The 17,323-nt window shown below is 41.5% G+C and overlaps 1 protein-coding gene across 6 annotated transcripts in view; it reads left to right on the top strand.

The window, feature by feature from the left end:
- Positions 1-17,323, top strand: part of Fam126a (family with sequence similarity 126, member A) — a 115,421-nt gene that overhangs the window by 41,718 nt on the left and 56,380 nt on the right. For all 6 annotated transcript variants that reach the window (XM_017321188.2, NM_001310471.1, XM_006535822.3 and 3 more), the window contains 7 exons: positions 915-1,094; positions 2,165-2,245; positions 2,726-2,841; positions 3,139-3,234; positions 5,713-5,829; positions 8,405-8,492; positions 9,332-9,491. In XM_017321188.2, coding sequence (XP_017176677.1) covers positions 915-1,094; positions 2,165-2,245; positions 2,726-2,841; positions 3,139-3,234; positions 5,713-5,829; positions 8,405-8,492; positions 9,332-9,491 — 838 coding nt within the window. The remainder of the gene's footprint in view (positions 1-914; positions 1,095-2,164; positions 2,246-2,725; positions 2,842-3,138; positions 3,235-5,712; positions 5,830-8,404; positions 8,493-9,331; positions 9,492-17,323) is intronic.

The raw sequence follows: 17,323 nt of genomic DNA, 5'->3' as shown, positions 1-17,323 counted from the left end.
CTTGGGTGTGCTAGGCAAAAGCAGTCTGTGTCGGAGCCACATTCCAAGGCCTGGTTTTAGAAGAGGATAGTTGAACTTGCTCCTTACTCTACTTACTTAGTCTGTTTGAAATAAACATTTACACTACTCATTTGGTTTCTCTTTGTTGTAATTATTGGTAATAGAAAGCTGCTTGGTGTCTTGATTTAATCTGCTGCTTGTTAATGAAATATGTAGTTTGTTCAGGTTTCCTTGAAAACCACTACCTGCCACTCTCCTGACGCGTTCGACCATGTTTTGTGTTTGACCGAAATGTATGACTTAAAGGAACGCTTGACAGATATGAGAGTTTCTTAACTTGCTTTTCTGGTTTTTAAGAGTCTTTAATAAAGATATAGTTAGTGCTACTAACATAATTTAATTGGGAGTATAGTGTGAAAGAAAAGGGCTATAGAAGATTTTAATTTATGCATAAAACGCAGGGACAGTAACCATGGCTTTAACAATGGGTTGGGTGTAATGGCTCTGTAACTGTCTTCACACTAGGCTTCACACACATGGGAGCAAGCTGTGGGCTTGTTCCCGTTTTAGTTCTTTCTGCCCTGCAGACAAACCCTTATATGTTGACTTCTAGTCTATTAAGAAGAAAGGCGGTAAGGAAGAGGCTTCCAACAGCTTAGCCAAGATGTAAGAACAGGGCCTGAGGAAGGGTAGCTGTGAGTAGAGAGTAGCTCGCAGTGGTAGAGCATCTTGCTGACATGTTGCAGTGTACCGCCACTAGAATCTAAACTTTCTGGGATAGCTGGCCAGTGACTGGTTTTACTTCAAGAAAGTTAAAACATTTGTCTATTTCAAACAAAACCATTTTGAGAAACCTTGCTTAATTCCTACAGTGGTGCCATCACATCCATGTTTACCGTGTCCCCTTCTTGCAGTTACTAGAGCCCGTGTGTCACCAGCTCTTTGAGTTCTACCGCAGTGGGGAGGAGCAGCTGCTGCGCTTCACTCTGCAGTTCCTCCCGGAGCTGATGTGGTGCTACCTCGCCGTGTCGGCCAGCAGAGATGTGCACAGCAGCGGCTGCATTGAGGCTCTCCTGCTGGGGGTTTACAACCTGGTTTGTATTCACAGAGTAACCATGTGCTTTTTGGAAAACTGCTTTTCGTTTTAGTAAAACTACTATTCATTTAAAAGAACAAAGAACCTAAGGGTATTGGGGCACACATATAATTATCTAAACAAATTTTTATGGGTTGAATGAAATAATAGTAATAGTGATTTAATAATAATGAGAAAAATACCACCACCAGTGGGGTTTGGTTTTATTTTATTTTATTTTGAGACAGGGTCTCACAGTGTAGCCCTGACTGGCTTTGAACATGTTACTTAGAATAAATAGACTGTCCTCAAACTCAGAGACCTGCCTGTCTTTCAGGTGCTAGGATTAAAGGCGTGTGCTGCCATGCCTAATTACTGCTATTGTGGAATCTTTAATTTCAACATCTGTTTAAGTGCATCTTTAAGCTGGTTTTTGCCTTCACACACACACACACACACACACACACACACACACACACACACACACACACACACACACACACACACTCACAGCCAGTAGAAAGACCTAAGATGAGATTCACTAGTCACACCTTGGAAGTCCCATGTCTCCTGAGCACGTGCACTGTATCTAACAGTTTGTGTGACTCCGCCTGAGTATCAGTTCTGACTGACATTCTGAATACTTACGGATTGTGTTCTTTAAGATGGAAAGGAGAGGTGAGGTCCTTCTGTAGACACATGGCATGTTTGATTGACTTAGAGACTATAACTTGTTAGTACAGAACAGTCACTACACTGTCTGTGCCTCAGCCATCCCGAGAACAGTGGGACTTTAATGTCGTTGGACATTTTCTATGTGGTCTGCTATGCTTTTGTTTTGAAAATGCAACAGTACACATGTTACCTACTGATGCTAATGGTAACTGATAATGGAGTTTTAACTGTCTTTAAATTCCTTTAATTCTGGTCTTTAAAAATTGTCTTAGAGGGAAGAAAGGGGAGGGAGAGATGTTGTAATTATAACCTCAAAAAATTAAACCTGGATAAATTGTCCTAATAACTAAATTTTATTTTTAAAATGTTGCATGCAAAAGGTGACTTTTAAGATATTTCCTTTTACTTTTGTAGGAAATAGTTGACAAACACGGACATAGTAAAGTATTGAGTTTTACAATTCCATCTTTATCCAAACCATCTGTATATCATGAAGTAAGTAGTTTTTTATCAAAGTACATTTGTTGGGTCCTAAGCTCCAATAGTCCCCTAAGTTAGGGTGTAGTTACCTGTGCACAGAAGTGAATTGTTAGTACCTCAAAAGGTATTGATCATCACCACATGGAGTGTTTACTCTTTCAAAAGAGAAGTCAAAAATCACTAAAGAACTGAACTAAGATCTGACAGTGAGAGCCTTATCAAAAGCACTTTTTATCTTTGTATAATGAGTAAGGCTTGTCTTAATTTGTGTCTGCATGTGGGGTGAGTGGATAATTGTGTACTCTGTGATTGAATTTTGGAAATTTAAATTTTGATTTTCATTTGTAGTTTAGTTTTAACTTGTTATTAAATCTTGGGGTGGAAATGTGACAGGCAGTCTGAATATCCCTAAGCTAAATGGTACACCTAGTAGGCACTCTCCATGCTTTGTGCATTCTTAGTATCACCTTCAACAAAACAGCATCTCTTCTCTAGCCTTCCAGCATTGGGTCTATGGCGCTGACGGAGAGTGCGCTGTCCCAGCATGGCTTATCAAAAGTCGTGTACAGTGGACCCCATCCTCAACGGGAGATGCTGACAGCACAGAACAGGTATACTGCAAAGGCACAATTCTCCTAGCATGCCAAGTTGTTTAAAAATTGTTTCAGTAAATTTATAATGTTTAGTGAGTTAAATGTAACTCTGTGGATATCAAGCCATTTTAGAAAAGAATCAGACATACCTAGATTCGGCCCTGTGCTTTGCTGCAGGCATTATCTGGAGTTTGGAGGATGCAGGACTGTTACTTGCAGCCTTCTGTCTCCTTTGAGTTTCCTTACTGTGTCTGTAATGTGTAAGCCTGGTTCTGCTGCACAAGGTCAGTTAACATTCCTTTGGTTTGTCTTCAGGTTTGAAGTATTGACATTCCTTCTGCTGTGTTACAATGCTGCCTTAACCTACATGCCCAGTGTCTCTCTTCAGTCACTGTGTCAGATTTGTTCAAGGTAAACCAGATGTCCTAGCTTTCTAATCCTGGGGTATATGAATGTAAGACTACTAATTTGTTGCATACCTAAGTTATTGTTGTGTGATTGTTGGTTTAAAGCATTATATAAGTCAAAGTACACTGCAGCCTACTGAGCACATAGACAGTGGTTTAGAAATAGTAGCCATCAAAAAGCACAGGCATGACTATCCAACTGAATAGTGTTTGGTGTAATGGTGAGTCAGAAGGGGTTATGTTACCTTCACAACAATGACATGGCAATCATTTTTTAATTTGTGGAATATGATTGGGTATTTCTTTTTATCTTGCTTGCCTTTATTTATCCATATTTACTGTGTTCTAGTTTTATGTCAAAAAAATAAGAAAACATGGCATTATGGTTTTTCTTCATTTAAAAAATAGAGGTAAATATGTTGGTTATTGGGATATATTATGCAGCACTAAAATATGAGTGTAAATGGGTGTTCTGTTTGCAGTAAAAGTTGGTTTATTCTACTTGCAGTTATTTTTTCCTCAGTTTCCCTACTTATTTTGTTTTTGGTACTAAAGAGTTTTGAGTTTCTTGCAATGTCCAATGATCTTATGTTCATCCTTTGAATTAAAGGCCTTTTAAGAAAACATTTGTGGGGCCTTGACAGATCGCTTATCAGTTAAGAGTGCTTCTTAACATTGGATGGCTCACAACTACCATAACTGCAGTTCCAGAAGATCCAAAGCACTTTTCTGGACTCCTTGGGCGCAGACACACATGCCCTTACACAGAGAGACACACATACACAAAAATAAAAATAAGTCTGAAAAAGAAAATATTTTTAATATTTGAGATGTTTTTCAGGAAATTTTGACTTTTACATATGTGTGTGTGTGTGTGTGTGTGTGTGTGTGTGTGTGTGTGTGTAGGTGCACAGGGTAGGCTGTGGAAGTCAGGATAATGCTCAGGAGTCAGTTCTCCCTCCCTCTCTTCACCTTTTGGGATGCTGGGATTGAACTCAAGTCGCCAGGTTTAGTGATTAGTGTCTCCACTTGACGAGCCAACTCAGCAGCTCCAGCCTGGGACTTTGTGGTGGTAGTGCTGTCTACACATAGAGGTCAGTCGTATTAATTCATTAATGTGCTATCAAGTTGGGACTGTATCACTCCTGACACAAAGTGAGAAAGCAGCCATTTTCTAGTAAGTTACCTAAAAATAGAAACTTCTTGTTTCTCTTTAAGTTTGTGTTGATGATAGACATTTTAGGCAATACATATATACACAAGGAAGGAAAACAGGTCTGCAATCCCATAACTCTAGCTTTCTCTGAGAAATATTGTGTGCCTGTTTATTAATTGCATACAAGCTGAGATCATGCATGCTCCATGTGTTGTTTTTGCAATTTCACACGACCCCCATTATTTAGGTAGACACTCCCACAAACACTAGGGCTGGAATTCAGGGCTTCACACATGCTAGGCAAGCACTCCTTTAACAGGCTCTTTGCAGACAGGCTCTCTTTGTATGGCCCTGGCCATCCTGGGCCTTTCTCTATAGACCAGGCTGGCCTGAACTCACTGAAATACACCTGTCTCAAAGGATGCACTACCACCACCCTGCTCCTAAGGAGATTTTTAAAAGCACAGTTTAATTGCATTATAGTGTGCTGACTAGTGTATATAACTGGTTCTGTGTTGGTAGTTCAGAGGCAGGCCTCTGAGCTACGGCTCACTTGTCGCTGGCACTGCTTCTCATCATAAGTGTTTTGTTTGCCTGAATTTTATGTAAGTTATTTTCTTTGGAAAAAAAAACAAACTTGCAAACCCTGCTGATTTCTGTTTAGAATTCTCTCAAGGGTGTTGTGTTTAGATACGTTGTAAACAGTATAAAACTGCCTGTACTTTATTTCTTATATGTTTTTTAGCATTATTATTATTATTTAGCTTCTTTTTCAAGACAAGACTTTTACTATGTAGCCCTGGCTGTCCAGGAACTCACTCTGTAGACCAGGCTGACTTTGAACTCACAAAGATCCACCTGCCTCTGCCTACCAGGTGCTGGGATTAAAGGTGTGCATCCCTATGTCTGGGAAGAGCATTACAATTTTTTATCTGTCTGAAATTTGTAATGGATATTTTATGAAGCTTTATTCTGGGTTATAGTAATTTTTCCGATAATAAGTTTGTACCAAGAATTTAATCAGGAGTTAAAGATTATACTAAAGATCTGTTAATGGTAAGTTCCATGTAATGTCCCCAGAGTTACTGATAATTGAGTTGATCAAAATTAGTAAACCAACCAGTGAGCGTGTGACTCACCAACTGTGTACACTGCCTGCCTTGGGCTTTACCGTCTCTTACCAGTATATCATATTCAGGGAAATGTTACAGGCATTCTGATCCGAAGATTGTTTTGTAGATACTAGATTTGTTATTTCTATTGTTGGTTCATAGATATTAGAGAATCATCTGCACTTAACAAATACGTTTCCTTCCATCTTCCCAGAATATGTGTCTGTGGCTATCCCCGACAACATGTAAGAAAATACAGAGGTGTGAGCAGCAGGATACCGATTTCATCCGGCTTCATGGTGCAGATGCTAACAGGAGTGTATTTTGCCATGTAAGTGTGTCTCATATAAAAAGCAGAAAAAAAGGAGTTCTATTCTATGCAGCCATATGAAGAGAGGAACAAATTATAAAAGACAAGAGGGATACATAGCCACAGTCTGCCTCTCATAGCTCTGTCATTCATTGTCTCTGCTCCAGTCTCTCTTGCAAGATGTGGTGACAAGTTGTCAGACTATTGACTTGAATTCCTGGAAGACAAGCTCCCTGTCCAGCAGGCACTGCAGCCCAAGTCCTTCTCTGCCAGCGAGAGGCTCTTGGGGAGATTGCAGTTTCTTGGGGTTCACAGACAGCTTCAGTGGGCTTACAGCTAAAGGGAGGGACACAAGTGTCTCTCTCTGCACTTGCCAGGATGGTGTCAGCAGGGTTGTTATACTGTTGCCATAGTTACATTCTGGGTAACCTCTACAAGTTTCCCTACTTTTACCTAGTATTTGGGTGGGAGCTGGATTGCTGGCGAGTTTTCCTCCTTTAGGTTTCTCTGTATGCCTGTCCCTCAGAGGGGGTCTCCTCTCCCATTTTTAGGCCCTCCTTCAGCAATAGAACGCTGTTGCTAGCTAGCCCGCCCTTCACCTACTGTAGCACTTGGGAGAGCAGGTCCTGCACCTCACCTGGGTGGTACAGTAGAACTGGCCCTGGAGGTGGGAGGGGGGCATGGGTGAGCTAGCCTGGAGGGCATGAGCACAGGAGAGCTAGCTCTACCGCTTGCTGGCTGTGGCATTTGAAGAGCTAGCCAGGGCAGTACTGGAGAGCTGGCCCTGATGGCTTGGGTGTGGGAGATCTAGCAGGCTGACTAACTCAGCTACCACCCAGGCCCAGATCCAGGACTATGAGTTGTCCCACCCAGCATCCACCCCATCTATGAGCTGCTGGAGTGCAAAGCTGCAGGATCTCCACAGCAGAAGCCAACAACAGGATATCTGAGAGGAGACCCAGTGAGGAGCCTCTATTGCTAGTGTAGAAGAAGCCAGAGACCTTGAACCAGACCAGTGACTCATTGTAATGAACATTTGCAAGTGAAGACTATGGATAAAAGTACAAAGGGACATACCCTGTGACACACTGAAGCTTCTACCATGTGATAGGGTTTTTGTTTGTTTTGTTGTTTTCTGTGTTTTTTTTTCCCTTTTTGGGAGGGTGTTGCAAGGGCAGATTTGAAGGGATGGGGAGATGAATGGGGTTGGAGTGCATGATATGAAATCCAGAGAGAATCAACACATAAAAAAAAAAGGAAAGGAAAGGAAAGGAAAGGAAAGGAAAGGAAAGGAAAGGAAAGGAAAGGGGAAAAGGGGGGAAAGGGGGGAAAAGGGGGAAAAAGGGGGGAAAGGGGGGAAAAGGGAAAAACAAAAGGGGGAGGGGAAGGAAAGGAAAGGAAAGGAAAGGAAAGGAAAGGAAAGGAAAGGAAAGGAAAGGAAAGGAAAGGAAAGGAAAGGAAAGGAAAGGAAAAGGAAAAGAAAGGAAAGGAAAGGAAAGGAAAGGAAAAAGAAAGATAGCCTGGTAATAGGATTGGCTCATCTCTCCCCAAAAGCTGTACAACTTTTGTTCATATGAAAAAAGTGTCTGGCAGGCCTGTGCTTTTCCCATGGCAGTGGCCACTCTGCTCCTTCAAGCCTGCACCATCAAAGGCCACCTTTTCTGGTCCCCATTCTGCTTCCCGTGTTTCTTGCTGATGCCTATATAGGAGGCCTGGGAAAGTCCATGAACAGTCCATGTATATGCTCCAGGGGTTGTAAGCTCTGCTACCTCCAGAGCCAGCGTTGTGCTGTACTAGAATCTGTTGGAGAGCTAAGTTACTTCCCATCTGATGCTTATAGCCTCCCCCTCTTGGCCTCAGAAGTTTGGTTGCTCTCCCTCGGCTCTGTGATGGGTTCATTAAAAGTTACCATTTTGAAGATAACCTGAGTTTATCTTGGCTTTCAGATGGGAATAATGCTTTCACTATTGAGCCTCTCTTGTGCTCTTGATGTAATTCATGCGTCTTTATTTTGTTGACAGAGACCATTATATGTCTGTTGACTTGGATGACTCAGTTGATTTTAGGATGTGTTTGATATATCACTGAAAGTTGAACATATGTAATACACACATGCTGAATTTCTTATCTCTTGTGTTTGCAACATGCTTTATGTTCCTTTCTAAATGGGCTTCAGGAGGCAAAGCAGCAGCTACATAGGAAAGTGGGTAGGCTTGGGTTCTCAGTAAAACCATGGGAACTACATGGTAATTTGTCCATAATTGTTCAGAAAATTATTCTAAAGTATATAGTTTATTATGTTCTGAATTACTTTGACAGTGTAAGATGCCTGAAATTGCCTTAGCTCTTTGATTTCTGTTCTATAAATACTCATGTTCCTTAGAGAAGAAACGTACATGTATAAAATTTTATTTGCTATTAATAGGTGTTCAGATAATAGGAACTTTAAACATAATTTTTAAGGAGAATAGAATGTTAAGCAATGTGCAAATGTGGTCTGTTGCTTTCTTTAGTAGAGATAAATAGTTCCTCATTATGTTTTGTTTTGTTATATAGGATAAATTAAAAATAATGCTTTAACTCCCATATTTTGCAGATACAATGGAGAATGGGATCTAGCTCAGAAAGCACTGGATGACATTATATACAGAGCCCAGCTAGAATTGTATCCAGAGCCTCTGCTGGTAGGTTCTGCACTTAATTATGCAATTTTTAACTTATAATTGTTTAGTTTAAAACTATGCATTGAGAAGTAATTCATAGCATATGAAATGCCTTTAATAAGAAATATCACATTTAAATGTGTTTGTATGGGGCTTTAGAGTTGGCTCAATGGTTAAGAGCACTGTCTATTCTTCCAGAGGTCCTGAGTTCAATTCCCAGCAACCACATGGTGGCTTACAATCATATTTAATGGAATCCAATGCCCTTTTCTGGCATGCATGAAGACAGTGTGTGTGTGTGTGTGTGTGTGTGTGTGTGTGTGTGTGTGTGTGTGTGTGTGTATGCTTGTATAAGCTGCTTGTGGTGTACACCTTTAATCCCAGCACTTGGGAGACAGAGGCAAGCCTCTGAGTTCGGGGCCAGCCTGGTCTATAGTGTGAGTTCCAGGACAGCCATGACTACACAGAGAAACCCTGTCTCAAAAAACAAACAAACAAAAAGCACTTGTATAAAATTTGGAGATTTAATTAAACTAACTTAAGATATTTAACTGATCATACTCTCTTCTGCTTATCAGAATTTCAGCTTACTAACACATCTTTGTCAGTTAGCATTTGCAACTGAGAAAGAAACCTAGTTTAATATTTACGAATCACAAAGTGCATTCCTTCATAGTGTCTTGAAGTATAAGCATCTGTCTGGCTCTCTTACCCCCTATTTAGGAGGGTTAGGTATCATCATATTGAAATACCTTGGGGAAATATTCTCCTTGTGAATTTGTTAATGCTTAGCCTTATATTTTATCTAAAAGTAAATAATGCATCTATTTACCAATCTTAAAGATTTTTTTTCCTTGTAGGTTGCTAATGCAATAAAGGCTTCATTGCCTCATGGTGCCATGAAATCTAGTAAGGAAGGTACAAGGTGTATTCAAGTGGAGATCACACCAACCTCCTCTAGAATATCAAGAAATGCAGTTACCAGCATGTCAATACGAGGTCACAGGTGGAAAAGACATGGTAAGCACTCCTCGGGTCCGAGCACGGCTGGCTCTTTCCCATGGCGCTCTGCAGCTGTGGTGGTAGACCCTGTAACCTTAGGAAAGCACCGTCGGAGCCTAGTAAACAAAGCCCCTAGGTTCTCATCCAGGGACACAGTCGAGAGTGTGACACTTCTTGTGTTAGGCATATGAATGAAGAATACTTAAAGTTTACTTATTGCAGTAGAGCAGGAAGGTACTTTAGGTTGCCAATCTTAGGTAGCTGTATGCAATCGCAGACAGTCTCTTGCTCAGTCAGGCATCACAATGCAAGTTTTTTCGTGTTGGAGTAGAAGTACCCACCAGTGACCTTCCACTCTGTCGGAACTCCCTGGTAAAGAGTGCCATGCTGTCGATACACTAGACATTTCTGATTTACAAATTCATTTTCATTCAAGATTATATTAGTTTTCTTTCTTACCTGCTTTATTTTACTGTATTAAAGTGTTGCTGGAAGTTAAGTGCATTCACCATGCATCCCCGTGCTTTGCCACTTCCCTCTCTTCTCCTTTAATCTCCTCCTTATTCCATCCCTTCTTCCTGTTATACCTTCTCTCCTCTCTAACCAAGAGGAGAGTCAGACGAGTAACGCCACCTTCCTCAAAAATGACCGTCAGCACCGCTTTGCCCCGTGCGTGCTCCGTGCACGTGGTTAAGAGACCCACTCTGCTTTCTTCCTCCTCTGCACTGCCGTGAAAGTGGCAGCTCAGCCTGGGAGACTGCGTCATAGCCGCGCTCCGGTGGCCCACAGAGGAAAGGGAAAGGGAAGGATGTCACAGGTTGTAACATAGAAAACTGATCCTGACCTTGAAGGCTTGCCACTTCCCCTCAGACACTCTGAAAGAATATGCCGGGAAAGAGGGTGATGTTACTGTTTAACCAAGGGCCATTGCTGATCTACTCATTTTTAAAATTACTCTGTGAATCCTCAAGGTCCAACAGGGAGTCATAAAAGAGTTTGTGATATTTGCTATTAGGCAACTACAAAATGCATACAAAATCCATTTAAACATGCCGAGTCCAAACATCCTTCCATTTCTTCAGTGAAGTTATGCTGTTAAATGAGAATAAACTATAGAAGGAAAGTAACTTAGTGGACACCCCCTCACCGTGTGAAAGCAGGCGCAGGTGCAGCAGACTGGGCTGCACTGGCCCCGAGAGCACTCCCAAACTACTGCTGCAGAGCAGAGGCGTGTAAGAGGGGGTTCTCAGGCGCTTCTGCCTTCCTTCTCAGTGTTTACATGGGGAGTGGGTGGGGGAATGTGGGTTGCACAATTCAAACATGAGAAATATTGAAGCTCCCTCGAGTGTGTGTGTGTGTGTGTGTGTGTGTGTGTGTGTGTGACTGACTGTGCGCACACGCGCAGTTTTGGATTTTCAAGAAAGAAATACATATCCTTTAACAAGATGGACATTACTTTTCAGAAACATTTTGTAGGAAAAAAAATGACCAAAACAAGAAAAAAGAGTCCTTACATATATTGGGTCTCTGACGCCCTTGTGGATCTAGGATCTGTTTTGGTTGCCCCTTGCAGACTGTCTCAGGCTACAACTTCATTAAAGAAGCCCTTGCATTACCTGTTCCTTTATGTTTATTCAGCTTCACTGCACTTGAGTGCCTCCTGTTTATGATAGCAAAAGTGTCATAATTGAGGATATAAAAGAGAATGGACTATCAAAAGAAAAGAGGCACACTCATGAGCAGTTAGAGTGTGGGCTGCAGCGCCTGAGTTCTCACTCTCTGGGATGTGAATGACTCCCATCCACTGGGCTGTAATAAATGGTACTTGCTTAGTCTTACTTGACTCTTTATAGGTAGGCTGCAGCATCCTTCTCAAGGATAGTTAGTCTTAATCTTTATTCTGGCTTCCTGTGTTTCTATTGCAGTAACAAAATACCCTAAACACCTTGCACTGGGCCCCACTTCTGAAGGGTCCCCTGCCTCACACACTGCCACACTAGGCTTACCTAGCACCCAGCACCCAAGCCACGTGGAAACCACACGTTCCTGAAGCATTGCTCAGGAAGTTTCCATGTTTCTGCATGTCTGTGATTTCTGCCTGGACATATTATTGTTCTGCTTTCGAACAGGCAGTAGTTTCTTGTGGAGAGGATGGTTATCATTGTATACTTCTTAAATATATAGACAATCTCGATTTAAAAGTAGATTTAAAATTTTCTTCATATGTAAAATTTTATGTATTGTATTTTCTGTAACAAAATCAAAGTAAAACATTTCTTAAGAAACAGTATGAAAGGACATGTAGATCCCAGCGTGAGCCACAGTGGCCATTCTGTATTGTCATGTTTCTGAAGCATAGTACTATCGAGGTCACTTGAGGTCATGACTGAAGACTGCGAGTGCCTGTGTTTGATGGGATCCTGGGTAAGCGCTCCATTCAGCTCATCTCCCCACTCTGCCACAGCCATCCCCATGGGAGGAAGGGCTAGGGCTTTGTAACCATGCACGAGTGGTGATGGAGCCTGGATGGAGCAGGAAAAGCAGCACTCACTGTAAGGAATTGTCTGCTTCTGTCTTCCTGACTCCTTCTGTTTTCCACATGTGACAAGGACTAAAGCATATCTTTTCTGTTGAGCTTTGTTCTCTTCTGTTGCTGGGAGGAGACGCTATGATGAAGGCCACATATAGAAGATAGAGTTCACTGGGGTCTTGCAGTTCCAAAAGTCCGTGGTCTTCATGGGGAACATGGCAGCGGTTAGGCAGGCAAGGTCCTGGGGAGTAGCTGGGAGCTCACATCTGATCCACAAGCAGGAAGGAAGGAGGGAGGGAGGGAGGGAGGGAGGGAGGGAGGGAGGGAGGGAGGGAGGGAGGGAGGGAGGGAGGGAGGGAAGGGAGGGAGGGAGGAAGGAAGGAAGGAAGGAAGGAAGGAAGGAGGAAGGAAGGAAGGAAGGAAGGAAGGAAGGAAGGAAGGAAGGAAGGAAGGAAGGAAGGAAGGAAGGAAGGAAGACAGAGAGCTTACTGGGAATGGCATGGGCTTTAAAACCTCCAAGCCCACTCACTCCCAGTGACTCATCTCAAACAAGGCCACACTTCATAATCCCAAACCTTTCCACCCACCAGACACCAAGCATTCAAATATATGAACCTATTTTCATTATCTCCCTGTCTGTTCTTAGCCACCTTCTACCCTTGCCACCAACCCCCAAAGGAAAACAATACATACATACATACATACATACATACATACATACATACATACATACATACATAAACCCACATCCCGCCAATTCAAAACACCACAGTTGCTGTGCAAAAATACCCTGAAAACATATTTAAGGAAAGGGGGTTTCTTTTGGCTCACAGTTGGAGGGTGCAGTCATCACATAGCAGGAGTGCAGGCAAGGCAGCTAGGAAGAAGACATATGGAGAGTGCTCGCTCACCTTCTTCTTTCCACCACTTAGCCTCAGTGCAGAGCATGCTACTACCTAGGGTGGGTGGGTTTCCACTCTGTAACCTAGAAGACAAGCATCCATCAGAGGCCAGTGTCCCAGGTGACTCTCAAGCTCATCAGATGGACGTGTGACTCGTGGCTGACCTTGGCTTGTTGTTGTGCACTTTCCTGTCCTTGCTGCCGTCTATCCCTCTTTTTACATCAGGCTAGAGGAAGGAGTGGGTGGGGGCTGCTCCCACTGAGCAGGCAGACAGGGTTTTCTTTATGACTTTTCTTCCTTTTTTATCACTCAGGTAAGCTGTGTAGGCATAGTGGTTTGTATGTGTATCAGAGTCATCAAAGATTACACATAGCAAACAAAGACATTCAATTTAAGCAATTCATCACATTGATTCTTTTCTACTATTAGTACAATCTATTCTTCTAGTCCAAACTCATGGTCTGTTTTTTATTATTTATTTTGGACCATTTAAATTACTTCTGGATGCTCTGAAATGAGTGTGGTGTTCTTTCCTCAAGAATTGCCCACGGCTCATATTGCTATGGGAAATATCCTAATGAAGGCAGCACCTACTTTCATCTTAACATTTGCTGGCATTCCAGGACCCAGATGTCTTCAGTCACCCACTGTCAGCAGCACCACAGTGGCCTGAAGGCCCGGGGTTCACATATGATCATAATTCCTCCTGATTTCAACACAGTGGAGTAGTAACAGTAACATTTCTTTTTAAAGAAATGTATTACACAACTAATTGCATGTTGACCTGATCTCCACATTTTTTACTTGGTGAATTTAATATTGTAATGAATCAGTTTAGTTCAGTGTTGTGTCTTTCAAGTTCTTCAAGTCTCTGGGAAAGTTGTAATGACTCATGAGTGTCTGTGTCTGCTCTTAAATGTGGAAATGGACTTAGAGTGCACAGTTCCTGCTTTGACTTTTTATAACCTCATGGCTAATGTCCTTATTTATCTGATGATAATGTAACTTTCCAAGCCAGTCGTTTCCTGGATTTTGTGGTGATGGGTAATTCAAGGCAAAAGTATATTTTCAAACATAGATTTTTAAAGCACTTATATGTTGACAGCTATGTAGAAAATAAAAGGCAGGTAGAAGAAGGAAAATAAGAGTACACTTAAAGAGAGGAACTTTAAGATAAATAGGTTGTAATGATAAAAATAGTCAAAAAATGAAAATTCTGATAAGAAAGATAAGCTAAGATATTTATAAAAGCAGTAGCATTATTTAAAAAAACAATAAGGGCAGTTTTACTTAAATATTTTCTTTTAAAATGTTTTAATTTTATTTTTAATTTATTTTGTACATTCCATATTTCATTCCCCATTGTTCCCCATCCACTCCCCGACTGCTCCATATCCCACACCTCCTCCCTACCCCACCTGACCTCTAATCTCCCTGGGCCTCCAGTCTCTTGAGGGTTAGGTGCTTCATCTCTGAGTGGACACAGACCTGGAAGTCCTCTACTGTATGTGTGTTGGGGGCCTCATATCAGCTGGCGTATGCTGTCTGTTTGGTGGTCCAGAATTTGAAAGATCTCGAAGGTCCAGATTAATTAAGACTGCTGGGCCTCCTATAGAATCGCCCTTCTCAGCTTCTTCCAGCCTTTCCCTACCTAATTCAACAACAGGGGTCAGCAGCTTCTGCCCATTGGTTGGGTGCAAATAACTCCTTCTGACTCTTTCAGCTGCTTGTTGGGTCTTTCAGAAGGCAGTCATAATAGGACGCTTTTACCTGATCTGGTATTGGGTGAGGGAAATAATTTCTTTTAAAAAAAAAAAGATAGGAAGAAAAGGAAAACACAGCATGTCTTTGCACCTCATTCTGTGGTCATGTGAGTGTCTGTGAAACTAGCGGCAGATGTGCAACTCCAACCTTGACCCCAGAGCTGCAGGCACTGGGATTCCACTCACTGCCTGTCCTTCTCACCTGGCTCCCTTCTCACAGCTCTCTCTCCCAGAGCAAACGGAACTCCTGTCTTTATTTGTTTACCACAACCAACACCATTGTGACTCGTTCTTCCTCCACTTTAAAAAAAATTACCCACATGGGAACAACATAAGCTATTTTCCATTCTTTGGAAATGGTTACTGAAATCACACTTCCATTTTATCTAAGTCCCCTAATTAAGTTAGGGGACTGGCAAGTGGTTGCAAATAATGAGCATGGAAAACTTTGTCAGCTAGTATCTAAAGATCCACTGAACCCCCAAGTCGTTGTCATCTCTGTCCCCTTTCCTCTGTGTGTCTGTCCAGTCACGGGGGCAGTAAGGAAAGAGCATTTTGTATACTTTGAAGTGCTACATAAAGGCTGAGTTTAAATCGGCCAAAGGTTGACTTCGTTCTATAAGAATTGCTTTGTTAGCTATCCAGCAATTGTGTTCTTGGTAAATTTAAATTGGATAATTTGCCATTCAAATAATAGTCCTTTTCTAAAACTTAAATTTTGAATTTTCTCAACTTGAAATTAATGTGCTTAGTTTGAGAGTGCTAGCAGGCGTGAACGCATGCACATGTTACAGAGCTCGGACAGAATGTCTGTTTTGCTGCTGTTCCTGTGGAGGTGGGAGGTGCCCACTAGTACTTGACATGTCATTGTTAGAATGAGTATATTTTAACTATCTAATACCTCGTATCTTACTTCATCTTGTTAATGTCAAAATAGGAAATAGATCCCACTTGTGTTCTTGGTTATTTACACTTAAAACCGTTTGCATCAGGAAAGTGTTGACAGTAAAAAAGAATGAAAATCATATTTCTAAAGTGGAGCTTCTGAGCGTTACCCTGCTTGTGGCTCTAGCACATACTAAATGTTTAATGCTAGCAATAGTTTAGTTTCCTTTCAGAGGTGGGAGGGATTAAATTTGAGGAAGAAGCTATGTAGTAGTCCAGGTTGGCCTCAAACTCAAAAGGCCCCTTCTTCAGCCTCTTAGGTACCAACATATTTGGATACTTTCAATTAGCACTACTTCTAAATTATTTTGACATACATTTTAGAAGATTACAAGCTTTTAAGGTTGTGAAAAGGAATTATAAATAAGAAGTAATATGTATTTTTACATTTTCTAACATGATTATCAAAAGCAAATACCTTGAAAGTATTAGAATGTTGTACTCTATGGAAGAATCAGATTGATACAGTTTAAATATATTGAGCCCAAAGAAAGTACAGTCACAAGTTATTACAGCAAGCAGTTTACTTTTTTTATATATAATTTTGGCTTATAAAATGTTTTTATTTATTGGATACCATGATACTTAAAGCTAAGCAAGATAACATAGTTCAAAGAGAATTGTAATTATGTTACAAAAATATCAGCAAAAGTGGTCCATGTCATAATTTGCTTAGTGATTAAGTACTGTCTTCTTAGATGAAAAAAAAGTGGGGGGGGGATGATAAAAAGATTCAGAGGCTGGGGAAACAGCTCAGTAGTAAAAAGCTTGCCAGGCAAGCTGACGAGGCTGAGCATTTCCACTGGGACTCACTCGTCCTTCCTTCTAACCCTGAACATTCAGCCATTTCTGCCTGCGGGCCTTTGACTTAACTCTTTGGGATGTTTGGCTGAAATTTGAATAGCAAGCGGCCTTACCAGTTGGCAGTCTCCCTTCTTCCAGGTTGCTATGTAGCCAGCACCCCTTCATCCTTCAAGTCTCAGCTTCCACAAAGCAGCCTCCCAAACCACCCATCTGAAGTAGCCTTGCCCCTTTCAAATTTGCCTTTCTTAATTCTTGCATAGTAGGAAGGTCTGGAGTCTGTTATGTTTGCCATTGGCTTCTCAGTGCCTAAAACAATGGCTCACACAGCATAGGTGCTCAGTACATCCATGGCTGATGAGTGGAGGATTGGAAAAGTTTCAGGGTGAGCGATTTGCCCCTTTTCTGATTGTTTTATGGAAATAGGAAGGGTGTTATTTGCTCATCTATAATCCAGTCAGTTGAGGTTTTCATTCTATGCTTTCATATGTGTATATTGTTTTCATAATCGTACTATATTTTAAATGTTTGGTGCTTTGGTTTTGTTTAAGTTTAAATGTTTTTCTGGTAATCCTGCTGTAGTTATTTTAATGGCTACCTAATATATATGCTACATTGAGTTGATAACTTGTCATTTACTTGCCTGTACCCATATATTGAATACTTTTCTTCTAATTTTTCCTATTATAAATAATACTGCACTGGTTAGTTTTGTGTCAACTTGACACAGCTGGAGTTATCACAAAGAAAGGAGCTTCAGTTGGGGAAATGCTTCCACAAGATCCAGCTGCAAGGCATTTTCTCAATTAGTGATCAAGTGGGGAAGTCCCCTTGTGGGTGGGACCATCTTGGGGCTGGTAATCTTGGTTCTATAAGAGAGCAGGCTGAGCAAGCCAGGGGAAGCAAGCC

The sequence above is a fragment of the Mus musculus genome, chromosome 5, assembly GCF_000001635.26.
Source record: "Mus musculus strain C57BL/6J chromosome 5, GRCm38.p6 C57BL/6J".
Classification (NCBI taxonomy): Eukaryota; Metazoa; Chordata; class Mammalia; order Rodentia; family Muridae; genus Mus; species Mus musculus.
This window is presented reverse-complemented; position numbering and strand designations above follow the sequence as displayed.